General features: G+C 43.1%; 1 protein-coding gene and 1 non-coding gene across 2 annotated transcripts in view; both read right to left on the bottom strand.

Annotated features, from left to right (window-relative positions):
• The window catches only part of NID2 (nidogen 2), a 73040-nt gene that overhangs the window by 29147 nt on the left and 16045 nt on the right, over positions 1-27848 (bottom strand). Inside the window, 5 exon segments of the mRNA XM_049767665.1 lie at positions 14848-15078; positions 16261-16461; positions 18613-18858; positions 19239-19376; positions 25150-25400. Coding sequence (XP_049623622.1) covers positions 14848-15078; positions 16261-16461; positions 18613-18858; positions 19239-19376; positions 25150-25400 — 1067 coding nt within the window.
• LOC126003060 (U6 spliceosomal RNA) lies at positions 12286-12392 on the bottom strand. Its single transcript, XR_007493604.1, has one exon. It is a non-coding gene; the product is annotated as a U6 spliceosomal RNA (small nuclear RNA).

The raw sequence follows: 27848 nt of genomic DNA, 5'->3' as shown, positions 1-27848 counted from the left end.
CTGTGCTGGGCAACTGGGGGGTCGGGTCGTCCGGATTTTTCATTTTTGGCGAGCCAGCCAGGAGACCCTTACACACCCCACCCGAGCCGGACGAGTGAACAAGGTCTGCTTGGTGAGTTCCCTGGGATCCCTTCTCCCTCCTCCTCCCCTTAGCTCACTCTCTAGTTCCCCGTGTGCTTTGCTCTGGGTTTATCTGTGGGAAGCGCTATTGCAAACAGACCTGGTAATCGACTAAGGGGCTTAGTCGTGGAAGTGTGTGACTTTGGAATCCCAGACTGAGGTTCCCACTCGATGCGTATACCGAGTGGCAAAGGAGTTGACGAACTCCAACGCAAAGTCACATCCCTGGCCGCGCGCACCAGGGTGCCTAGGAGGTGATTTAAAGCAACGGGGAAGACGTTCCCTGGTTGCAGGAAGGAGGTCTGTCTGTGTAAAGGTTTGTCTGCGTCGTAGGTTTGCTTTCTGTCGCTATTATTGAATTTGAAACTGTTGTTGGAATATTGGCTTGCGATTTGAGTTGAATATCTGGCAATTCTGATATCGTCATTGTGTTTCTCTATTGTGAGTCCCTTGGGGCTCGTCCTTTGATTGTTGAGCCGAAAAACTTTCTGTTTAAGATCTCTCACTAACTGTATCTAAACTAACGCTACTGAGTCCGACCGCAAAAGTCCCCCGGAGCCAGATACCCCGTCTTCTCCATAAAAGACGTGGTCCGATAGATAAATCCTGGTGAAGAATAAAGGGTCTCAGTCAAGTCTCTCCAGATAGACTTGCCCTCCAGCAAGACAAACTGAGCTCCGGTTAGGAACACATTGGTTTAAGCAATACACTTCTCCCTCAAGTGGTCGGACATTCTCTTTTTCTATGTCTTCTGTGACTAGTTCTTTCTGTCCTCTTACTTGTAACTGGACTAATCCAGCCTCATATTCTGGTACACTCATCCCAGTTTGTTGTTTTCTCTCTACGGAACACCCTACCCTTGTTTTCGTGTTCCAAATCGGACTCTGTATTGTGTTTTTTTTATTCCTTGTTGGTTGTTACACTGTTAGGTGTGGAAAGAGGGCTTGATATATTGCTGTGTGAAAGAGAGGCTTGGTAACAGCTGTTTGTGCATAAGGCTGGTGAGACCAGGCAGCAATGGGACAGGTACAATCCACACCACTTGCTCTTACACTAGAGCACTGGAAAGAAGTTAATAAAAGGGCAAAAAAACAGTCTTGGGTTATAAAGAAGAGAAAATGGCAGGCATTTTGCTCTTCTGAATGGCCCTCCTTTGGTGTAGGGTGGCCTAAGGAAGGCTCTTTTCATTTGCCATCGGTACGGAAAGTAAAAAGCGTTATCTACCGCGCCAAACCCGAGGGACACCCAGAACAGGAGTCCTATATTCTTGTTTGGGAAGATTTGTGTGAAAGCCCCCCGGAATGGATGCGCCCCTTTCTGTTTCCAACAGCTCCCGACAGCCTGGTCGCCTTGCCGCCTGACCCTGAGCGCTCTTCCTTACCCCCACCTACTAACCATAGCATTCTTCCCGTAAGAACCCAAGAAGGAGGCGCCCCGGAGGAGATAACGAAGCCAGCCCCTCCCGGCTCACCTCTATGCCCACCACAGTTCCCCAACATTTATCCAGATACATCTGATCTTCTTCTTTTCGAGCCCCCCCCTTACAGGCCCACAGAACGGAGATTCGCCCAGCCTGCATCCACACAACGGGAGGCACCTGTCTCCCCTGCGTCTCCCTCAACTTGCGAAAGTTCGGAGAAGCAGGGAGCAGGTCAGGGGGCGTGGCCGCTTCCCGGGTCTGCAGAGCGGGGAGCGTCTGCCCAACCTGCGTCTCCCTCAACTTGTGAAAGTTCGGAGAAGGGAAGGGCAAACGGGGGGGCGTGGTGGGTCACCCCAGCGCCTGCCTCGATCTGCGGGAATGCAGGAAGTGCAGACCAGGGGACGCGGCGGTTCACCGCAGCGCCTGCATTTGGGAGAGGGGAACCATCCACACTGTCAGCTCCCACTGCCCCTCCCCAGCCACCACCACCACTATTAACCAAGGGGCATGACCGGGCCCCTTGCCTGCCTTCTGTTTTAACAACAGACGGACAGGAATCATACTATCCACCCTCCCCCCCTGACTCAGAGGGAGGGGATGGACGCACAGGACCAGCTGCAGGGACCCGGAGCCAGCTAAGAGGACAAAGCTCTGCCCCTCTTGCAGCATCTATAATGCCACTAAGACCAGTGGTCCCCAACGTTCCTTTGCCCGATGGGCATGGTGGAAATATGCCTACCTTACAGTACTGGCCTTTTCCCTCCTCTGATTTGTACAATTGGAAGCTAAATCATCCTTCTTTTTCAGAGGACCCTACTAAATTAATCAACCTTTTTGACTCCCTAATGAACACTCATCAACCAACCTGGGATGATTGCCAACAACTGATAAAAACCCTCTTTACTACTGAGGAACAAAATAGAATCCTGGCCGCAGCACGGAAAAATGTGATTGGGAATGGTGGTTTAATCACCGACAGGCCTGATGAAATAGATGACATCTTTCCTTTGCGCAGACCTGACTGGGACCCCAACGCTCCTGGAGGTAGGGAACATCTGTCCACTTATCGCCAGACACTCATGAGAGGTCTCCGGGAAGCTGCTAGGAAACCCACAAATTTAGCCAAGGTAAAAGAAATAATACAAGGGCCAGAGGAGCCACCAGCTGTCTTCCTAGAAAGACTAATGGAGGCATATAGGCGATATACCCCATTTGACCCTGCTTCTGAGGTCCATCAGGCATCAGTAATCATGGCTTTTGTAGGACAGTCAGCAACAGATATTAGAAGGAAGTTACAGCGGCTAGAAAACATACAAGGCAAAAATTTGCAGGATGTGTTAAAAGAGGCAGAAAAGATATATGAGAAAAGAGAAACAAAAGAAGAGAGAGAAGAAAGGTTAGAAAAGGAACGTAGAGAGTGGGAAGAAGAGAGAGAAAAGCGTAAGAAGGAAGAGGAAGAGAAAGAAAGATTAGAGAGAGAGCGGAAGGAAGATCGGAGAGATTACAGGAGAACTAAGCAAATAGCAAGAGCCCTGGCCGTAGCAGTCAGTGCAGAAAGGGCAGACAGGGACCTGGGCCCACGTAAGAACCCGGGATGGGGCTCAGGCCCGCGTCGCGATTTAGGATCACGACGGAAGCCGCGCAAGCTCGAGAAGGACCAGTGTGTTCGATGTGGACAGATAGGGCACTGGGCACGGGAGTGCTCCCAACCCCCGAAACCTCGCTCAACAAAGACCCTAGCAATAGACTCCGAATGAGGGGGGTCGGGGCTCCAATCCCCTCCCGGAGCTCAGGGCTAAGTTTAAAGTGGAGGGGACTCCCGTGGATTTTGAGTTAGATTCAGGAGCAGTATATTCAGTCCTGAAGAAACCACTAGGGCCATTGGCAAACAAACTAACTTTAGTACAGGGAGCAAATGGAAGCAAGTACAGACCCTGGACTACTAGTCGTACAATGGATCTGGGGAGAGGAGAAATAAAGCACTCCTTCCTGGTCATTCCAGACTGTCCTTCACCTTTAATGGGTCGAGACCTATTAACTAAATTAAGGGCACAAATTACTTTTGAGGAAACAGGCCCTGAGGTAATTTTTAGGAATCCAAAAGTCCAACCTATTGGAACATCCATTTTAACCATGAGAGCTGAAGACGAGTATAGAATATTTGAGGAAGAAATCCATACCTCCAAAACAGATCTGGACTGGTGGTTAGAAATAGCACCAGCAGCATGGGCCGAGACTGCTGGACTAGGGCTGGCAAAACTACAGGCACCAGTAGTGGTGGAATTAAAGGCAACCGCAACCCCTGTAAGAATCAGGCAATACCCCATGAGTCAAGAAGCAAAGCAGGGAATAACTCCCCACATCAGAAAGCTCTATAAGCAAGGAATTCTGGTAAAATGCCAGTCCCAATGGAATACTCCACTCCTCCCTGTCAAGAAACCTAGCTCCGGGGACTATAGACCAGTACAGGACTTGAGGGCAGTTAATGCCCGGGTGGAAGACATTCACCCTACGGTGCCCAACCCCTACAATCTGCTTAGTACCCTCAGTCCAGACAGAATTTGGTACACTGTGTTGGATTTGAAAGACGCCTTCTTCTGCTTACCCTTGCACCCAGCTAGCCAGCCGTTGTTTGCTTTCGAGTGGACAGACACGGAGGCCGGCATCTCAGGCCAGCTGACATGGACACGACTCCCGCAAGGATTTAAAAACTCCCCCACCATTTTTGATGAAGCTTTGCATCAGGACCTAAGTGCTTTTCGCGAACAACACCCACAGGTAACTCTGTTAGAGTATGTCGATGACCTGCTGATCGCTGCCGAAACCGAGGGCAGTTGCAGGCAAGCCACTCTAGATTTGCTACAAGAGCTAGCCCAGCTGGGATACCGGGCCTCTGCCAAGAAGGCCCAATTATGCAGACAGGAGGTAACGTTCCTAGGATATACCCTACGTGATGGCAAACGATGGCTGACAGAGGCTCGGAAAAAAGTAGTTGCCCAAATCCCGCCACCAACAACACGGCGACAGCTGCGTGAGTTCCTGGGAACAGCAGGGTTTTGCCGTTTATGGATTCCGGGTTTTGCCAACCTGGCAGCACCTCTATACCATCTCACAAAGGGAGATGCAGCATTTGAATGGACTCCTGATTGCCAACAAGCCTTCGATGCAATCAAGACGGCCCTGCTGTCCGCCCCAGCGCTGGCTCTACCTGATGTGAGTAAGCCATTCACTTTATTTCTGGAAGAAAGAGGCGGGGTGGCCAGAGGCGTCTTAACCCAAACACTCGGGCCATGGAAAAGACCGGTTGCCTACTTATCAAAGAAATTGGACACAGTAGCCAGTGGCTGGCCCAAGTGCCTTAGGGCAATTGCAGCCGCGGCCCTTTTGGTAAAAGATGCTGACAAGATCTCCCTTGGGCAAAAGCTAACTATAGTAGCCCCACATGCACTGGAAAGCATCATCCGCCAGCCTCCGGACCGGTGGCTCTCAAACGCAAGAATTACACACTATCAAAGTATTCTGCTAGACAAAGACAGAATTCATATCGGAGTACCCGCCACCTTAAACCCGGCCACTCTGCTGCCTGAAGAAGAAGCAGAGCCGGTACTGCACAAATGCCAAGACATACTGGCTGAGGAAAGCAGTACCAGAAAAGATCTCCAGGACCAGCCGTTAAAGCAGTCAGATGTGATATGGTTTACAGACGGGAGCAGTTTTGTAAAAGGAGGAGAAAGAAGAGCCGGAGCAGCAGTAGTAAGCAATCATAAAGTGGTTTGGGCCCAACGGCTGCCAGATGGAACTTCTGCTCAGCGGGCAGAACTAATTGCATTAACAAAAGCTTTAAAATTAGCAAAGGGGAAGAAAGCCACCATCTACACAGATAGTCGGTATGCTTTTGGAACCGCCCACGTCCATGGCATAATTTATCAAAGACGAGGGCTGCTGACTTCAGCGGGAAAGGACATTAAAAATAAAAAGGAAATACTGGAATTATTATCTGCCCTTCAACTCCCCAAAGAACTGGCCATCGTTCACTGCCCCGGACATCAAAAAGGAAATGGAGCAGTAGCAGCAGGGAACCGAAAAGCAGATGCAGAGGCAAAGGCTGCAGCTGAGGGACTACTGCCCTGCCCCGTCGCAGGACCAAGGCCACTTCAGGAGGAGGCATTAGTATGGGTCAGAGAAGACATCCCTATACCTCCACTCAAGCCGGAGTGGAAAACTACAAAAATTGCTGAACTAGATCCGGAAGAAATAGAAGAGCCTGACCCAGAGGCAAGAAGGTTGTTGCCACTCAAGGAAGTACCTAGACAAGAGAAAACTTCAAGAATTCAAGAGTACCTAAAAACACTCCATCGCCTCACCCACCTAGGGCCCAGGAAAATGTTAGAAATTGCAAGAGACTGGCTGGGGGACACGCGCCCCGAGGAAATAAAAAGACTTGCAGAACAAGTTGTTAAGTTGTGCCAGCCATGTCAGCTGGTAAATGCCTACCCTGGAAGAATCCAAATGGGAAAACGATTAAGAGGAACACGACCTGGACAGCACTGGGAGATTGACTTCACCGAGATCAAGCCCACCAAATATGGACTGAAATACCTATTAGTTTTTGTGGACACTTTTTCCGGCTGGGTAGAAGCCTACCCCTGTAAAAATGAAACTGCGCAAATGGTATCTAAGAAAATTCTAGATGATATTTTCCCCAGGTTCGGACTTCCCCAGGTAATCGGGTCCGATAACGGACCTGCTTTCGTGGCCCAGGTAAGTCAGGGATTGGCCAGGGCTCTGGGAATCAATTGGAAGCTACATTGTGCCTATCATCCCCACAGCTCAGGACAGGTAGAGCGTATGAATAGAACTATTAAGGAGACTTTAACTAAATTATCTCTAGAGACTGGCGTAAGTGACTGGATTTCCCTCCTCCCTTCAGCCCTTTTCCGGGCTCGAAACACCCCTCTCCCCTCCCAGTGTAGTTTAACCCCTTTTGAAATCCTATATGGGGCTCCTCCCCCAGTAAAAGTTATAACTGATACTTATGAACCTTCTCTTGCTTCCTCTTCCCCCTTGGCTGCCCGACTGGCTGCTGTCACCACGCTGCAAAAGTGCATCTGGAAAAATCTTCAGCAGGCATACGAGCCCGGGGACCTGACAGTACCACACAACTACAAGCCAGGAGACTCAGTCCTCGTGCGGCGACATCGTGCTCTAACACTAGAACCCAGGTGGAAGGGACCGTATGTTGTCCTCCTCACGACCCCTACTGCAGTTAAGGTAGACGGTATTGCGGCGTGGATACACGCCTCACATTTAAAGCCAGCACCAATAGAATTTAATCAGAATGAGTGGGCAGTGGAGCGAGCAGAAAACCCGCTCAAAATCCGGCTTAAACGCCAGCAAACTGCTCCTCCTGCCTCAACTCCTGTGGTTACTTCTAATGCCCCCAGTCTTAGGGGGGTTTGATCGGCCAGTGGAACACCAAAAGCTGCTAAGGACTCTCTACGGTAACCCCTGTGACTGCCCCGGAGGTCATCAGTTCAAACCTGAGTACCGAGCTACACAGGCAGTCGACTGTGGCACTAAAACGGCCTATCTCCAGCTCAAGCCAACAGCTTCCACAGGTGAAATCAAGGCTCAGTGGGTATGTAAGCAAAAACCCCAACCCCTTCCCCCGGACACGAAAGGAACCTGCCCCCCAGGATGTGTAGAGCTAACTCAGGTACACTCACGGTGCTATAAAACCTATCAGCAGTGCGTTAAAAATGGCCAACTCTACCTGGTGGCGAAACTAACTGATACCTACAAGGGGAGCACTGGAGGTGAATGGGGTCCTGAAACTTTTAAAACTCCATACGGGGCAGCACATTGTCTAGCAAATATTGGAGATGTGGTCTGCTGGCCTCTAAAGGCCCCTTTACATATATCAGATGGGGGAGGGCCCACAGATCAAGAAAAAGAAAAGGAAGCCATAGAATGGGCCGAAAAGGAAGTTTATAACCTAATGCCAAACTGGCCCAAGCACCCCTCCCTTCAAGCTAGGGTGCTAAATGAGGATCTGGATTCAAATATACACGAGATTCTAAAGTACACTCACAAGCTCTTAAATCAAACCAACCCAAGCTTAGCGGCTGACTGCTGGCTATGCATGAAAATGAGTAACGATTGGCCATTAGCAATACCTGTGCCTAAACCAAATATAAGTAGCTTTTCAAACTGCACCTATACCAAGCCCTTTAAGGTAATCCCTCAGGAATTTGACTCCTCCACTTGCTATGTTAGAAATTACTCACTAACCATAGATTTAGGGCAAGTACCAACAACAAGGTGCTCTAACATCTCCGAAGTCTCGTTGGACTTGGGATGCCTCCCCCCAGGACAGGTCTGGGTCTGTGGAGGAAATTTGGCTTATCCAGTGTTACCCAGAAATAGCACAGGCATTTGTGCACCTGCCTTCCTGCTACCCAACATTGATGTTCTCCCAGGAACTGAACCAGTCCCTCTTCCCAGCATAGACCTCCTGGGAGGACACCGAACTCGAACTCGTAGGGCTGTAGTATTACTACCCCTGCTGGCTGCGTTAGGTGTGGTCGGAGGATTAGGAATGGGAGCTGCAGGGTTAGGAGTTTCATTGGACCGGTATAATAAGTTATCTGATCGACTGGCCTCAGACATCCGGCAGGTTTACAAGTCTATCCAGGACCTACAAGACCAGCATGACTCACTCGCCCGGGTGGTCCTGCAAAATCGGAGGGGACTAGACTTAATCCTAGCCGAGAAAGGAGGATTGTGTGTAGCTTTACAAGAAGAATGTTGCTTTTATGTTAATAAATCCGGAATAGTACGAGACAGAATAAAGAAACACCAGGAAGAATTAGCAAAGCGAAGGGAGGAACTCTATGATCAACCGTTATGGTCTCTATGGGGAGGAATCCTCCCCTACCTCCTGCCTCTACTTGGTCCACTGCTAAGTGTACTCTTAATAGTTGCAGTAGGACCCTGTATCGTAAACAGAGTTGTAACTTTTATCCGCACTCAAGTGGGGGAAGTTAAGCTAATGGTGCTAAGACAGCAATATCAGGAAGTACCCACAAAACTCTGAGTAACCACTTGCTGCACCTTGAACTTAACCCCTGAAACCAACTCCGCCCCACCTCAGCAGGAAGTAGTTACAGAAGAGACGTCTGCCCAAAATCCCTTCAATGTTCTTGGCTAGCAGTGGTTACTTCGGTTACTTCTGTGTTAATTCTAAGAATAGAATTATTAACAAGAAGGAGTGGGAAATGAAAGAAGTGAAAAACATATTTTCCCCTACACATTCCTGATGGGAGTTGTCTGTCTCTTTCTCATGCAATGCAATGTTCCCCCCTCAACCTCCCCTCTGTGTTAACTACCTGCTTGTCTTTTATCTACTGAGTTACAGGTGCTGATCCATTTGCTGGCTCCCCATGGTTTTACAGACCCTGCATTAATTGTGCTGAAGACATCTTGGAGACTTAATGTCTGGATCCCGCTCACTTGGAGACTTGAAGTCTGGACCCTACTCACACCTACCCCCAAAACCTCCGGATTCCCCCATATCAAAGCCCATTCCTGTTTCCTCTGTAAAAATAACACAGCCCACCTGAAAACTGTATAAAAACCCCTTGATTTCAGACTTTGGGGTTCGCAACCTCTGCTCTGCTCTGAGCACGTTTCGAACCTCTGATCGATCAGATTAAACTTGGAACTTGCCTGCAATTTGCTGAGCACGTGCCTTTTTCACTATTCTGTGCTGGGCAACTGGGGGGTCGGGTCGTCCGGATTTTTCAGAGTCTTAACCCTAGATTTACATTTATTTTATTTTATTTGCATTTTGGGTCATACCCAGGTGCTCAGGAGTTTATTCCTGGCTCTGAGCTTAGAAATTAATTACTCCTTGTCACTACCTGCAAAGGTATGTCTCCATTTATTAAGGAAGCATGCACCAGACGTGGCTTTTGGCTTTCCTGGTGCAGTGCCAAATTTTCCTCCCAAGAATTATCTGCCAGAAGGCCCATTGGAGAACTCAGTCATTGATCACTGGCGATATTTTTGTCATACTTCTTACATGGTAGTGACTTAACATTTTCCCTTTAATTTGTTTCTGCTATACTACAGAAATTTGGCCTTAGCTATCCTGCAGTCATTAAAGAAATTTCAGTACCAAAGAAAACTGCTAGAAGTTCCCTGCTGGCTTAGTATATTTGCTACTCAAAGTCCAGCCAGCTACCTCTCTTTCTGTCAGCCTTTTTACTTCAGAAGGCCAAGTCAAAACATAGCATCTTCAAGACAATGGTCTTCTCTCCCTGCCTTTGAGCACAACAGCAGCATGATTTCTGACTCAGGGACTTTCCCTGTCACTTTGAATACCTGCTTACAAACAGGTTTGGTCAGTGTAGAATTAGGCCATTTTACTAGGCATAATTGTGTACCCCTTTCTTTAGTGTTATCTCTTTCTATTACCAGATCATAGGAAGTGGCTCTTAGCTCCTAGCTACAATACTATTTCCCTCAGGTTAAGAATATTTGTTATCAGGAGTAAACCAGGATTCCTGCTATCCCTTAATTTACATCAGTAATGACACCTAGGGCCAGGAACTTCTTTGATATGTAAGAATTTAGTCTTCCTTTTATCCTCTAACACCTAACTATTCTATTCTAAGGTTACAAACCACCTAAAGCTATGTGTATTTGTTCTAAAATCAAACAATGTACATTGCGTTCCTTTCATGTAATGACTGCCTCTTTTTCCCTTTATATACTCCCTTGCCTAAAAATTAAATTTGTCACACTCTTGCCAGAAATGTGTTGACCCCACACATATTGCGTGTGGTATCATTATTTTATATTTCATATTTGTCTGCCTCGTGTACCTGCTTCTCCCAGTGAGGATTTACAGACCCCACTAAGGTCTTGCTTAGGGATGCAGCACATCCGCAGCAACTCCTGGCATCTCAGGGGACCATATGGTATGCCAGGGATTGAATCTGAATTGGCTGCATGCAAGATAAACACTCTCAGGTACACTCAAGCCTAGTTTTATCTCTGGGATCATTAGGAATGAGTTTTGACTCTGTAGGATCAACCTATGGATCCATCCATTCACTAGGTGATGGTGACTGTTACCAGCTGAAAAATCCCCAAAGATCTTTATATCTAGATATAACAGTAATACTTATAAAGTAATTATATGCCGAGCACTGTTCTATCCACTTTACCATTTTTTAATTCTTCATGGCCACATTGTGAGAAAGGTATTATTTTATTTTAATGGTAACACTAAGAGAGTCCAAGTTCATAGACAGAAAAGGTGGATGTAACTGGGTTGAAAAGTCAATAGTCTGACTGCATAGTTCATGCTTTCTGACACTTTCAGCTATCACCATAGATACTTCATAAATTTAATCTGCTCTAAACTAACATACAGTAGCATTGGAAGGACTCCCAAATACCAAATTGGAATGAATCCATTAATTTGGGGAACCTCTATATTTCCCTAGGTTTACCTTAGGAGTGTGTGCCTTCTATGATTACAGAAAAAAATAAGGAAACCCAATATAATTTAAGGTGTGTCTCCAGTAGACATGTCTACCATGTCCCCAGCGCCTGCATTCCTTCTTCCTCCTCAATAGGTCCACTGTTAATCTTCACTTGAGGTTTTTAACTTTGTCTCAGTTCCTAGAATCATTTTTATTTCAGATGAAAAAGATTTCACAAGTCCGGTCACTAACTTAGGCCATCTCTACTATTTAATGGGATTCTAAACTATGAAAACTAAGCTGCTACCCTATGTTTGAGTCCAAAAGCCCCTGCGTGGATACCATACTGTTAAACCTTAGTCTTCCTGACTCTTGAACAGTTATCACTGTTCCATAAAAAAATATAAAACTTGTATGGAAGTATGGAAATTGATATAGTAGTGAAAAAAAAAAAAACAGTGTACAGGTTTTACCAGTGTTTTAGCAAACTTTTTTTTGTTTGGTTTTATTTTGTTGTTTTTTTTGTTTGTTTGTTTGTTTTTGGGTCACACCCAGCAGCACTCAGGGTTACTCCTGGCTCCATGCTCAGAAATATCTCCTGGCAGGCTCAGTGGACCATATGGAATGCTGGGATTCGAACCACCGACTTTCTGCATGCAAGGCAAATGCACTACCTATCTCTCAAATTTTTAAATAAGAATTCTCATTCTTCAAATAAATAAAATAAAATAAAACAAAAAATATACTTCCAAATATATTTGGAGAGAGGCATAATTTTCAGATGAAAACAGTTAAAGGTATCACAGCACCACACAAAAAGTAAATGAAAAATGCACCCACCAAGCTCCTGAGTTCTAGATTCTGGCCTAGATCACAGATTAGATGTCTCAACACGACTCATCAGAGGTCCACAATAAGACATAAGTTGGATCCTTTCCTCATTATTCCTCCATTTTTGAATATTCTGTAAAAAGTGGATCTTTCCCCCCCCCACCTACTATACATATCATAGTATTTTCATTTATGAAGAGTATGCTTAATCCTATTGTTGGTATTTCCTTGTTGCTATTTTTCAGCATAGAGATGGAGGTCAAGAGCTCAACACACTGTTAAGCATTTAAAGGAATAAAAGAGTATAACAGAGGCAACACACAAAAATGATATATTAATTTGGGCAGAATATTACCCACCTGAAATTGAGAAAAAAATATTCATACTTGGTATTCACTGAAGTTCTTTTTTTTTTTTTTTTTAAATATGGAACGCTTCACGAATTTGCGTGTCATCCTTGCGCAGGGGCCATGCTAATCTTCTCTGTATCGTTCCAATTTTAGTATATGTGCTGCCGAAGCAAGCACGATATTCACTGAAGTTCTAACCTGACTGTGGATATATCGTTCATAGAGCTCTGTATAAATTAAAAGGCAGCCCTTGTTCAAAAAATCAGTTTGAAGGGTTAGGATGTGGCTCATCTGTAGAGCACTTTATTTACATATGTGAAGCCCTGGATTCAACTGCCAGCTCCACACAATAAATAAATAATAGTTTTGACAAGGATAGCAAATAGAAAGCCAAGGGGAGTGACTCTTTGGACCTGAAATTGGTTCTGTTAGTGGAATCAATCTGGTTTCTAAAAATATTATTTGTATTCACTTATATATATTGGATGTGTGTATGTAGGATGGTGTGGAATTCCCAAGGAGACCCAGAGGCCTCACTTGCAATTTTCAGCCACTCATGTCCATGGAGGTTCAATACAAAAGCCTGAGAACATGGTGCTAGTCAGCCCCTAGGGTATCAGGTTTATCGAAGCAGTACTTGGGGCCTCCAGAGCAGCAACCAGTGATGCTGTGGGGATGATGTATACTAGGGATCAAATAAGAGGTGGTCATATGCTAGGAACACACTGTTGGTGTTATAGTATCTCCAAGTGCCCAACATTTTTAAATTATATTTCTAAAATTGCTTGGCTATTCAATCTCTAGCTTATTAGCTTTTCAAACCCTTTTCTAGTAATTAGAGAGGGCCAGTTATTTCCTTCATTTTATTTTTCACCCTCCTCCTCTTTAAGCTGCCCAACTCTATGTCAGGGGATCTAGAACTAATGAGTTCATTTAATGAAGAAAAGAGAGGCTCTCCTTTAAGGAACAGCCATCTCAGCTTCAGAGGTAGCCAAGTTATCTCAACTCATCAGAAGGGTAAGAATTCCTGCATTCTCTTTTGGGACCCCCTAAACAAACAGTCAAATAACACATAAAGTCTTACTATTTGGGAGAAGAGTGGGAGACTGGGGCGTGGAGGTGTGGGCAATGACAGCTCTCCTGGGGCAGACCCAAGAGCACTCCCTCCTCCTTACCCCTCTGCCTCACCCCAGGAAGATGCAGCTGGGTTTATTCTGCACATTCCAACCAGACAATCAATTGCTCCCTCTGGAAAAAGGGAAAGACTCTTTTTTTTGTTTTGTTTTTGTTTTTTGGGCCACACCCATTTGACGCTCAGGGGTTACTCCTGGCTATGTGCTCAGAAATCGCCCCTGGCTTGGGGGACCATATGGGACGCCGGGGGATCGAACCACAGTCCTTCCTTGGCTAGCGCTTGCAAGGCAGACACCTTACCTCCAGCGCCACCTACCCGGCCCCGGGAAAGACTCTTAGAAAGATACTTCTACACACAAAGGGAAAGGAAAACATATTTTTTGTTTTTCTTCTCTGCCACTCTACTTCCCCTCTTCAGGCATAAGGAATATTACTGCTGTGTTAAGTAGGGATGAAGTAGGTTAAAATATAAGGGGTAAAAAAACAGTCACTCCCACTTTTGGATTTTAATCTCAATGAAGAGGCAATATTGAGGTGAGCAGAACCTTGGAAGGAATTGTGAGGTTATCAGGGCCAGTTCTGGAAATGAATGGTGATGGGATGAATATCAACTTGCCTCTTTCTAACAGGGAACAGGTTCATTCATGTCTGCATGTCAACACTGCAGTCTCTGTTTAATAAAACACCCTTCCTTTATGAAGTGTTGAAGGAATTAAATGAGTTCATTAAGAGACTAGAGAGACAGTACATTGAGCAGGGTACTTGCCTTGATGTGGCCAACCCATGCTTGATCTCAGCACTATATATAAGTGATCCCTGAGTGAAGAACCAGGAGTAAGTCCTGAGCACAGTCGGTGGGCCCAAATATTTTTATTAAAGGGCTGAAGCAATCATACAGCAGATTGGGCACTTGCCTTGATTAAACCAGGTTTGATCCCTAGCATGACCCTCATTTCTTATTTTTAAATTCTTTTTGCATTTAAGATCATTGCCAAATGCAAGATTACATAAATCTACTCCACCCCTATATTTTTTCTAAATTAAAGCTATTTCTAAAGTTTTATATATAAAAATACATTAAGTTACAAAAATAATTCTAAAATACTTTTGACCCATTACATGTTCATTTTTTGTTATATTTGAGATAGAGACTTTACCTTCATTCTTCTACATGTAGATATCCAGTTTTGTTTGACACCTGTCACTGCTGAGTGTGATCCCTGGTATAGACTCTCTGGCCCTAAACAACTACCGTAAGTGTGCAAACCATGGATATCACAACCACAGCAATGGGAAGGGAAGGAGAAAATCATTTTATAGAATTTTAAAAATTTTGGACTTGAGAAACACATACTCTGAATGCAGAAGGCCCAAGTTTGATCACCATCTCTACACCTCTGGGAGAAACTCCCAAACACAAAGCCAGCTGCAGCCCGAGTACTACCAGGTATAATCCCAAACCGAACTAAAACAAACAAAACATAAAGAGAAGCCATACCTTCAGCAGGACCAATATGACTATTCACAGCATATGTAAGCATATTTTCGCCTTTTCGGTATGAGACAAAGACTCGATCCACAGTGAGCATTTGGGTGGAGTGAAGCGGTTCATGACTGAGCGAGTGTCTGCACTTCTCATAAGTGATGGTCTGGTTGACGAGGTAGGACTTTTTCTCAGTGACATCACCAGATGTAACAGTGTAGTTCCTGATACTTATGGAAGTCACAGCTGCAAAAAATATACTTTTTAAGCTTTTCACTTAATTGGAGTATATTCTTTTGGTAAGTTTCTGAATTTATAATAGACACAGGAAAAATCATCCCAATGAACGGAGTGAAACTTAGGTTGAGAAAGGGGGCACAATTAATGCTGCCACTGTGAGCAGACTCATCGCCCTTTTATACCAGCCTTGCTGAGTGTAATGGGGGTACTACCTGACTCCTTCCTCACAGCATCTCAGAATAGGGTTGCTGCCTGGTGCACAGAGCCTTTCAGAGGTGAAGAGATGACCAGAGACACAAGGCTGCATGTGACAGAAGTAGGGCTGGAACTTGAGTCCTCCTGATTCTATACCCTAATTTTTTTGTCTAGCTTGTCTTATACTTGACACTTTATGCTTGAGTCCAGTTTAAAGAAAGGAACTTTCTTGGGAAAAAAAGGACTTGCTTCTCTCTTCCTAGATGGGGAGCATAGGCCCGTAATTTGGCCCTAAGTTCTACTACACAAGTTCAAGTCCCCACTGGATCTCTTTCCTGGCTTCTTCTGGTTCTCAAACCATAGAAAAGTAAAGGCCAGAAGGTATCCTGCAACTCGAACCAAAGCAGAGCTAAAGAAAGGCAAGTAGGTTGAGGTTCTCATTCACCTTCAGGCAGCATTTTACAGAACACATTACAGAATTAGCCCATCCAGGTAAACAAAAAATGAATTCCTCTATGAGAAGAAAGAGACTCTCAGATTCTTAATTTCATTCTTATTTTAAACTTTCAAGATAAGCTTTTCCATCTTTATGCATTATTACCAAATCTAGCATCTATGTTGCACCACTGTGAATCAGACTGTGATTTTAAAGCAGACTAAACTCAGATTTAAAGTAGATATTCTAATATTTTCCCTCGTGCAAAAAGAATGATTAAAAATGATATAATTATTCTACCTCTACCAACACCTCTCCTAAAGAATGATTCCATTATTCGGCAGTGTTGGATAGAGACATTGATATTTTGAAGTATAGAAACTGACACACTCATTATATAGTTAACAATAACAGGAATATAACAATGGTGCAAAGTTCCTGTCATGTGCTACATTGTTCTAAGGACATTCCAAATAGTAATGCATAGCTTCTTCATAAACATCTTGAGAGAGCTGCTTTATCCCCAGTTTACCGATGTAAAAGTTGGTTACACATACTTGAGTCTGAGTAGTTATAAATCTCTTTGTAGGGTTCTATTTTGACAGTGGAGTTTTCTGCAACGTAAGGCAGATGGCCTTTCATATAGGTAGTAACGTACATATTAAGCTCAGAGTCAAATCCATCAGTTTTTTGAATGATTTGAACACTCTCCCCTCCTGGGTAGAAAGTGATGTTCATGTTCTGGTTAAAGGTAGATCCTGTAGAGGAGAAAATATCACAGGAATCAGAAGAGTATTGCTTTTCCCATTATGATTTCCAGCATTAGTGCAAACTTCTCTTAATTCCTACCAATGTTGGCATTCAGGGAACTGAACTGAAATCAAGACTACAGACTGACTGACTAGAAACTGTTGTTTTGTAAATTTCCTTCCTTTTTTTTTCTTTCCTATCAAAGAATGTGGTTTCTTTCAGCTCATGTCATGCCACTTCCTTCTGGTGCTGGTAGAATTTGTTTTTCTTTCGTGTGTGTGTGTGTGTGTGTGTGTGTGTGTGTGTGTGTGTGTGTGTGTGTGTGTGTGTTTGGGCCACACCCATTGATACTCAGGGGTTACTCCTGGCTTTGCGCTCAGAAGTTGTTCCTGGCTCGGGGGACCATATGGGACGCTGGGGGATTGAACCGAATTCCTTCCTAGGTTAGATCGTGCAAGGCAAATGCCCTACTGCTTGCGCCACCACTCTGGCCCCAAGTGGAATTCATTTTTCATGAAAAACTGTTCAATTGGGGATTTAATCACTGTGTTCCAAATGTGCCCTGCTCACAGGCTAGACTCTAAAATGGAAAGCCCCACTGTACCACTTTCTTTTCCAATTCTGGTCATCCTTCCCAAATTGGCCTGCATATCAGACCACTCCAGTGGCCTCAGAAGGCTCTAGTTTGGGAACTTAATTTTTTTTTTTTACAGTTTATAGTTGTATTGTAAGAGTGCTACTGTGATTAAAAAAAACACAGATGCTGCTACTATATTTTCAGTCAGTGAAAATACACAATGATGAATGTGTTATGATGAATGAGGAATACTTGGGTCTAACTCCTCTCTGCCTCCCATATCACCTCTTGCTTCTATTGCTCCATTCTCCCATTTCCCCTTTACTCACAACCATAATAGCCTTCCAGAAATTCGTACTTCTTCATGATCATTTTACCTTTATTTTTTCTACTGATATTTGTGATTCTCACTCTTTTTAATAGGATTGTTCATTTTCATTAAGTTATCATTTTATATATTAAAAATTAAAACAAAACTCTTGAAATTCCCAGTAATAAAATAAAGTAATAAAATAAATAAAATAAAATAAAATAATTCCCATAATAATGTATGCAGATCACTACTTATTGCAGCACTCAGTTCAACAGCAAGTACAATAAGAGTTGGAATCAACCCAGATGTCCAACAACAGAGGAGTGGATTACAATGTGATACATATGGAATACTACATAGCTGTAAGGAATGGTGAAGTCACGCAACTTGCGACAACATGGGTGGAATTGGAAGGTATTATGTTAAATGAAGTAAGCCAGAAAAAAGGATAAATACAGAATGGTATCACTTATATGTGGCATTTAGAATAACTGCATTAAGAAATTCAATGGTTTAAATGGGTATTGTTGAGAAAACTCGAGGCCTCGGTATATAGTCAGGAGAAGAAAAGAAATTGAGTGGGAAAAAATTGAGTAGATGGGGGACAGGGACCAACAGGTCTCAGGTGCATGGTAGTGTTAAGAAAGTATAGAATTAAGGGCCGTAGAGGTAGCATAGAGGTAGGGCATTTGCCTTGCATGCAGAAGGACAGTGGTTCAAGTCCTGGCATCCTATATGGTCCCCCGAGCCTGTCAGGAGCAATTCTTGAGCATAGAGCCAGGAGTAACCTGAGTGCTGCCGGATGTGAACCCAACTCCCCCCCCCAAAAAAAAGTATAGAATTAAATATTCAAGCCAGAGTCAACACCAATGAAGTCATGAGACCCAATTTTTAACAACCAAAATAAAAATGGGCCTGTTATAGTGGCAGCCTGGGGATTGTGGGTGGTGGCATGGGATGTACTCTAGGAACATTGGTGGAGAAAGGCTGACATTGGTGGTGGGACTAGCCCTAAAACATTGTATGTCTGAAACGCAAATATGAGTAACTTTGTAAATTACAATGTAAATCACAATAAAAAAAAGATCAGTTTTATCCTGAGAATCACATGTGATCCCTGTGTATCACTAGGACTGATTGATCCCTGAACATAGAACCAAGAGTAAGAGCATTACTGAGTACGAGCACAATACCTAAAATTAAGCAAAATTCAAAACACATCCCCAGGGAACAATGCCATCAAAGCAATGCCTTCACAACCCAACTCACCTGTAAGTCGGAAGCCATTCTCCCAGCCTGGTTTTTCTAAAGCAAAGAGCCAGCCAAACAGACCCCCAATGGGGATGAGGGGGAGAAAGGCCCAGGCAATAGTCAGTGTTGAGGAGCTGAGGGATGTGTAGGCTCTGCCATCATTGCCTACCATGTAACTGTGCATGTCCAAGTTGGAGAAGTTCATGGGTTTATTGCCCACGATGAGGTGCCCACTCACTTTCCCACTGGCTCGGTTTGCAGCCCCTAAGAGACAGCAAATGCAGTTAGCTTCAACAACGGTACTGGCTGAGAACAGACACAATGAAATTGCACCGACAACACTCCAGAAGCAATCATTTCACAGTCAGCTACATGATTTCCTGACAAACTAGTTAATTCTCCATGAAACAGATAATGACTTCTATCTCAATTCTCCCCTGTCCACTTTAAAGAGAAGGCACCATTCCTGGTTATTTTTCAGACAAGAAATTAGGTCAAAAGTGTTCCTGTTTGAGATACTGTGGACTTGCAAGCTGGCAGTGTGTTGATTCAAGCAGTGGAGTCACAAGGACCAAAGTTAGTATCACAGCAACTGCTACAAACAGACAGACATGAAGGAATGCCAGCTACACCGTTCCCCTCACCTTCAGGCAGACAGTGCATCCCATTACCGAAGAATTTGGTGTGACAGTGGCAGCAGAAGCCAGTGGCATAGTTCTTACAGTAGGCATTTTGTGAGCACTTTTTTTGGTTATTTTTACAACTTTCCTTGTGTGTGTGACCTGGAAAGACAGACAGACTCAACAATAAAGGGGCTGAGTGAGTTCAGTGTCCTGTATGCTAAGCATTACTTCAAATATCGACTCTACCCACCACAACCCGTCTAGTTGTAATACACAAATGGGGTTTTGATGTTTAAATGACAGGAGTAACATTCAATCCAGGGGGATCACCTTGCTTTGTTTGTTGGCACGAAATCTTGCTAGGGCTCCGTTCTGGTTCTCACTGCAAAGCTAGGAAATTAGGAAGAGGTGCAGCCATGCTAGTTTGAAAAAATATGAAGCCCAAATATTTATACTGTACAAAACTTCCTGGCAAAAAGGACCAAATATCAACAATTTTACATGGTTCAACCTCTTATTAATGACTACTTAACAAGACCAGAGACCAACAAATGTGCTTATGCCTAGCCATTTGTGTTCTATTAGGTGACCCTGAACTTAAAAAAAAAAAGCTTGTCATATTACCCAGAAAAACAACTCCACTCCCCACAAGCCCTTAAAGAATATTAAAGTCTATAAAAAAAAAAAAAGTAGAGAGGGAGGGAGAGGAACGAGGAAGTTAACTCTTAAAATACCCTCTACCCTGCAGGGATTCTTATAATGGGTAAGGCAGAAGCAGGAATACAGCTAGTATAATGCTGCTGGAAAGCCATAGTGGAACCAAATAACCTCATGGTTCCAATAGAAATTTCCTACTTCCAACGGGCATCCTCCATTCACCCCTGAACCAGGGAAGCTATCTACGAAACATCCAAGGTTTTTATAACAACAACTGGAAGCAATCCTCTACCAGGGAAGACCCTACCACTGCTCTGACATTGACCTGCTCAAAAGAGACTTCCCTTAACACTCAGAAGACTTGACAACAACAACGACCTGCTTACAGGACAGGGCTCTCTGCTTTGCCCTTTAATTGTGAGGTGAAACAAGAGGACGCTCCGCACCATCCTGACTGCAATGTAGGATATGCAGATTCCAGGATCTTTAATACAGAAATATGATACCAACAATAGAGACTGTGTGAAAAATAAAAGTGCATTAATGGCACTACACACAATAACTTGGATTGGACAAACTTGTTTGCCTGGAGCCTAGAGTTGGTCTTATGCCAGGAAACTTCAGGGGTAGGGTCTCCTTGTATTTAGGCCAAGGCTTTTCCTTTCCATGTCCCTCATATTTTGGTGGGCTTATGCAAACAATAATTGCCACTATAACACCGTTTTTACTGTGCTCCTTTGACTCTAATCCTTAAGAAAAACAACCCACTTAAACTTTTGAGGTTAACTTAAACTAATATGCATGTGCCTGGAAATGTAAAAAAGTACTTTGTCTTCAATGTTTAAGGAGTTACCTAAGTTTTATGCCTTTAGATTGCTTTGTGTGCTGCTAAAAAATATTATATATTACAATCTGGGGACCTGTGGAACAAAGTAATTGTACATGGGTTCTGTTTTATTTTTCTTAATGTTCTTTGGCTGAAAGTTCAAAGTTCAGATATCAGCAAGGGGATTTCTGAGAATTCTGTTTATGGGTGATTGTCCTTCCACTGTAACTTTTCCTTGTCATCTTTCTTTGCATCTTTGTTCTCATAATTAAAAATAAAAAATTAAAAAAACTGTAAGAACCCCCCCCAAAATTTCCTACTTCCTTCTCTTACCATGTCTGCTCACAATAAAAGAAAAAGAGCCAGAGTGATAATACAGAAGGTAGGGTGCTTGTTTTGCACATGGCCAATCTAGATTCCATTCCCAGTTCAGAGATCACTCCTGTTGGAGCTCAGGTATATGAAGGATTGAATTGGCCAGTGTCTGGGGGGCAAAGGCCCTCTCTAGCCCATAACCAAATTTTTGTTTGATTTTGGGCTATACATGGTGGCACTCAGGAGTTACTCCTGGCAGACTCAGGGAACCATGTAAGGTTTGATATCAAGGTCTTTAATCTATTTTTATTTGACCTTTGTGCATGGTGTTAAGAAAGGTCTGATTTCACTTTTTTTTTGCATGTAGCTGACTTGTTTTCCCAACACCATACGTTGAAGAGGATCCTTGCTCCACTTTGTATTTCTTGCCCATTTATCAAAAATTAATTGATCATATACCTGGGATGTCTGTAAGGGTAGACTTACTGTAATCCAACCCCAGGAAACTGAAGCAGGGTCACTACAAGAACTAAGAATAAACTAAGACTGACATAAGGGAGAAAAGCATGAAATCTGGCCTCATTGGTCTGAGACCCACCAAATTGACCTCTCCTATGATCTTTATTTACCAGATTCAAACAAACAAGGGAAGGGGAGGGTGACAGACAAAAGTACCTACTTAGTAAGGTAATCAAGTGTAGATGGGCCTTTTACATGTCAAAGGGATGAGAGAAAGGTAAGAGCAAGCTAGGGCTGTCTTTGTTTTGAGTAAAGCAGGGTATGGTCTCTGTGCTAGACTCTAACATCTATCAGTTTCAGATACCCAAGTCTATTCTACTAACCTAAAGGTTTGTCTTTATTCCAATATCATGCTGTTTTAATGACTACTGTTTTATAGAACAGTTTAAAGTAGGGAAAAGTGATACTTTCTGTCTTCTTTTTCCCATGGATTGCTTTAGCTATTAATGGATGTTTATTGTTCCAAATGAATTTCAAGAGTATTAGATCCACCTCTTTGAAAAAAAGTCAAGGGTATTCTTCTAAGGATTGCATTAAATCTGTACAATGCTTTGGGAAGTATTGGCATTTTAATGATGCTAATCTTCCCAATCCATGAGCAGGATATATTTCTTTGTGTCCTCTTTTCTTTCTTGAAGCAGTGTTTTATAGTTTTCTTTGTATAGGTCTTTCACTTTTTTTAGTTGACTGCACAATACTTAATTTTCTGAGGCAAAATTGTGAATGCAATTGTTTTTCAATGTCTTTTTCTTCTCTTTCATTATTTATATTTAGAAAAGCCATGGATTTTTGCATGTTAATTTTGTAGCCTGCCACTTTACTATACAAATCTATTGTTTCTAGAAGCTTTTTGGTAGTCTTTAGGATTTTCTAAATATAGCATCATGTCATCTGCAAACATTGAGAGCTTGACTTTTTCCTCTGCTACCTGGATGTCCTTGATACATTTTTCTTGCCTGAGTACTGTGCAAGTACTTCCAATACTACACTGAATAGAAGTGGCACAACCTTGTTTTGTAGCAGATCTTAGAGGAAAAGCTTTTAGTTTTTCCTCCATTGAGTATAATGTTCTCCATGGGCTTGTGGTAAATGGTCTTGACTTATATTTAGAAAGTCCTTTAAATTTCTATCTTGTTAAGAGTTTTTTTTTTTTTATCATCAATGGATGTTGGACATTGTCAAGTGCTTTTTATGCATCTATTGATATGCATATGATTTTTATCTTTCCTTTACTGATATGGTATAACATATATGTATATAATTAAATGCATATGTTAAACCATTATTGCATCTCTGGAATGAATCCTACTTGGTCATGGTGTATGATCTTCTTGATAAGCCATTGGAACCTATTTGCTAGTATTTTGTTGAGGATCTTTGTCTGTGTTCATCTAAGATATTGCCCTGTAATTCATATTCATTCATTCTCTCTCTCTCTCTGTCTGTCTCTCTCTGTCTCTCTCTCTCTGTCTCTCTCTCTCTCTCTCATCTCCTCTCTCTCTCATGATGTTTCTGCCTGCTTTTGGTATCAGGGTGATGTTAGCTTCAAAAAAGTTTTTTTGGGAGTGTTTCTGTTTCTTTAGTGAATCCATCTGGGCCTGGGCTTTTGCTTTTGGGAAACCTTTTTATTAGGGTTTCAATTTCCTCAATAGTGATGGGTCTGTTCAGATATTCCAGGAAATCTTTGTTCGGTCTTGAGAGGTTATATAATCTTATGCAGATGTAGAGGATAGTTATTTTCAGGAAATTCAGATACAAAGTAAAAGCAAACACTCTAGCATTGCTCTGCCCTCAAATCATGGGGGTGGAGGGATGAGGGGGCATTGGTGGTGGGAATGTTGCACTGGTGAAGCAGGGTATTTTGTTTATAACTGAAACCCAATTACAATCATGCTAGTAATCATGGTGCTTAAATATTTTCTTCTTTTGGGGGGGGTTTGGGCCACACCCGGCGATGCTCAGGGGTTACTCCTGGCTGTCTGCTCAGAAATAGCTCCTGGCAGGCATGGGGAACCATATGGGACACCGGGATTCGAGCCAACCACCTTTGGTCCTGGATCGGCTGCTTGCAAGGCAAACACCGCTGTGCTATCTCTCCAGGCCCTTAAATATTTTCTATATAAAAAAATCATGGGTGTATACTGTGAGCCCTCTACTTATTATTTAGAGACTTATTCTTAAGTAAAGAGTTTTAAATATGTTCTTGTCTGTCAGTAGCACAAAAGAATCTGGAAGGCCCTAACTGCCCAGCTGACAGGCTTTCAACCATGTTAGGGATGGGAGCTAGATAAAGGGAAGTACTAAGGAACAGTTTCACCTCTGACCCTTGTCCTCTTAGTATAGTTCAGAGGAGCTGTCCATGGAACAAATGAACAAATATGTGCTCAGTTTCTTATTCACGTGTGTGCATCTCTGGCCAGGGAAAAGGAACTAATGTGCTAAGTGTTAGCTATGGAAGAGAAGGGAAGAGGGAATCTGGGTCTGTATTGATTAACCACTCCTTCCTCTCAGAACTGTTCTCCTGTCTCTCTCCCTTTAGTCAGTGAGCCATGAAATGAGGACAAGACTCTAGGGAGGTGAATATCACAGCTGCACAGCCATGAATTGTGATGACAAGACATGGGTGGTTAGTAGTTTTCTTTCCCCATGGATTGTCCCCTCCCACACACCACTGATGTGTTTAACCAAGGGAAGCTCAAGGCTGTCTCAGCACAGTGGGGAAATCTGTAATGCTCATTAGAGTGACCTAACTGGCCATCTCAAACTCAAATCTTCAGCTCCCCACTACTAGAATGCATGTGACACCTTAAACCATTCTACCTTTGCTTAACTTTCACACTAAAATACTTCATTACACTTGAGAGCGTGGCTGGCATGAACAACTCCATTCTTTGCCTCTTACTTTATGAGGTCCATTTTCAAAAGAATGTTATTAATGGCCCAGGGATTCCAAACAGAATTTGCCTGCCAAGATTTACTTGGCAAATAAAAGCTGCTCTATCTCATGGGTTTTAAAAATCAGTTCTAGTCTTCTCTTGGCTAAACTTTTCACCTACTTGCCTGAGAGAAAAAAAAATCACCACCCTCTGCCAAACCAGCATTTTAAAATACAAACTCGTAGATTTCAAATACCCATTGGCAAATTTGCTTATCCTGAATCTTGTCACCTGGCCTTAATAGAAATACTGTGCCACTCCATAGTGGACGGTCACATGACATGAGATAGTTTGGAAGAAACTTTTCTGATGGGATGGGTACTTCTGTCTGAAGATAGTACCCATCCATCTGAGTGGAGTTTTTCCCTGTGGAAATTGCTGTTTTTAGGATAAGGTGGAGGCATTTCCTAGAAAAAGGTTCCATGATTCTGAACTATGGGTCCTTGGTTGTTCAGAAGGCTCAACTTTAGAATCAGAAGCACTACATCTCCTGAGGTCTCTGCTCTTTGTTTGGAGGGGTCACAATGTTAAGATTCTGTTTTGGGATGCAATGGCTGATAAATGGGTATGGGATGCAGCATGCAAGGGAGGGCAAAGGTTCAGATAAGCATGTGGGAAGCAGTTCTACTTCCTGCAGGCCTTGAATGGCCTTTGGGATGGAAGAAAACCTGGATATTACCTTGGCTGGTTTTTAATCTCTCTGGATGAAACGAGTGGTCCACCAGCTCCTTATTCCCATAATAATAAATCGCATTTTCTTTGGCATTGACATTTTGAAGGGAATCTTCTTGGTTGAAGGAATGCTCATGGTGAGCTGGAGGGTAGGGTCTGGAAAAAAATTCTGAAAATACTGCTGGCTTGACATTTTTCAAGGGGGAGGTGCTGCCGATATGAAAACCCCATACTCCAGGGATCCCGAGGTTGCTATGTCTAAATAAAAAAGAAACAACAGATTATAATCAGCATCCAATCCCCTAAAATAAGCAGAAATTTATTTTTAGGGGTCGGAGAGATAACACAGTGGAAGGGTATTTGTCTTGCATGCAGCCAATCCAGAAAAGTGGTGGTTCAAATCCCAGCATCCCATATGGTCCCCCATGTCTGCCAGGAGCAATTTCTGAGTGCAGAGCCAGGAGCATTGCCAGGTGTGGGTGAGAGGGAGGGAGGGAGGGAGGGAGGGAGGGAGGGAGGGAGGAAGGAAGGAAGGAAGGAAGGAAGGAAGGAAGGAAGGAAGGAAGGAAGGAAGGAAGGAAGGAAGGAAGGAAGGAAGGAAGGAAGGAAGGAAGGAAGGAAGGAAGGAAGGAAGGAAAGAAAGGAAGGAAAGAGAAAGGAAAGGAAGGAAGGAAGGAAGGAAGGAAGGAAAGAAGGAAAGGAAGGAAGGAAGGAAGGAAGGAAGGAAGGAAGGAAGGAAGGAAGGAAGGAAGGAAGGAAGGAAGGAAGGAAGGAAGGAAGGAAGGAAGGAAGGAAGGAAGGAAGGAAGGAAGGAAGGAAGGAAGGAAGAAAAGGAAATTTAATTACAGGCTAGAGAAATACTTCAGGGGCTAAGAGGATTTTGGCTTTTCAAGTGGCCAACGACAATTTCAAACATCTTTGCTGCATGGTCCCCAGAGCAACCACCAGTAGCCCCTGAGCACAGACCTGTGAGTAGTCCCATAGTACTGCAGAGAGTAATCCATAAATCCCCAAACAAACCTCTCACCAATAAATGAGAAAACCAAATGAAACTAAACTTACATGGTTGTCTGAGGACTTTACTAAGATGCTGCTGTATATTGCCTCTTTCTTTTCATTTATTTTTTTACTAAGGTACCATGATTTACTAAGTTATTATAGTAGAATTTCAGGCATACAGATTTTATCCACAAACCATCAAGTCGGTATGAGCTCTAAATTCACACTTTATCTAAAATCTTTAAACATACTCAAGAAAATGTGTTCTTGAATTTGGGAGGGAGAGTCTAAACTTAAAAAATAATGACTTGAGGGGCCGGAGAGATAGCATGGAGGTAAGGCGTTTGCCTTTCATGCAGGAGGTCATCGGTTTGAATCCCTGCGCCCCATATGGTCCCCTGTGCCTGCCAGGAGCAATTTCTGAGCCTGGAGCCAGGAATAACCTCTGAGCACTGCCGGGTGTGACCCAAAAACCACAAAAAAAATAAATAAATAAAAAAAAATAATGACTTGATGTGCTTCTGAGAGTGCTAACAGTAATTAATGTTTTTCAAGATAATCTGAAGGTAGAAGCAGTTATCATGCCCAATTTAATAGAGAAGAAAAGCTATATAAACTTCTTTTTTTTTTTTCTTTTTTTTCTTTTTTTTGGTTTTTGGGCCACACCCGACTGTGCTCAGGGGTTACTCCTGGCTGTCTGCTCAGAAATAGCTCCTGGCAGGCACGGGGGACCATATGGGACACCGGGATTCGAACCAACCACCTTTGATCCTGGATCGGCTACTTGCAAGGCAAACACCACTGTGCTATCTCTCCGGGCCCCTATATAAACTTTTTTTTATCATCATTATTATTATAGATTAGGTCATATGCTATGTTAACGTTTATGAATTTTATGTGCACTTACTATCACTCAACACCAAGTGCCCTCTGCTAATGTCTCTATTTGGCTAATCTTAAGGCCACACACCTAATAACAGGCAGAGCTTGGACTTGAATATAGTAACAACAACAAAGCCCAAGTTCAAAACATCTTCATATTATATTAAAAAAATTCACTGTAGTCATCAGATGAATTATCCCAGGTATACAAAATATTAGGTACATTTACTATTTAGTCATATGAATTATTTAATTCACAGGAAATAGAACTCAATGTGAAAATAAAAAATATGTATCTGCTTGTTTACAAAAAGCAATGAGTAGTATTTAGAAACATCTGGAATCAGAGAGCTCACCTGTTTTCTCCACTAAAACAATGGACTCTTCAATCTTCCACAGATCCCAATGTGCCATATATTTTTTTAAGAGGACAGCTACATATAAGTAAGGAAAAACTTAGAAATCAGGGTTTACTCCTATTTCGTGCTCAGGGAGTTACTCCTGGTGAGTTCAGGGGTCCCATATATGATGCCAGAGACTGAACCTAAGTAGGTAAGACACTCATGTGCAAGGCAAGGTCCTACCCAATGTACTATTTCTCTGGGTCCCTGACTAGTTTTAATATACCAGTTTTATGTAGTCCTATGATTTTTATCCAAATTATTAGACTTGGAATTACATATGATGTAAGATTTCTAAAAGTTAGCCTTAAGACCAGAGTAATTACAGTGAGTAGGGCACTTTCCTTGCTTACTGCCCACCCAGGTTCAATCCCTGGAATCCTATGTAGTTCCTATACATGCAAGAGTGATCACTGAGTGCAGA

This window comes from Suncus etruscus, chromosome 2 (genome assembly GCF_024139225.1).
Source record: "Suncus etruscus isolate mSunEtr1 chromosome 2, mSunEtr1.pri.cur, whole genome shotgun sequence".
NCBI lineage: Eukaryota > Metazoa > Chordata > Mammalia > Eulipotyphla > Soricidae > Suncus > Suncus etruscus.
This window is presented reverse-complemented; position numbering and strand designations above follow the sequence as displayed.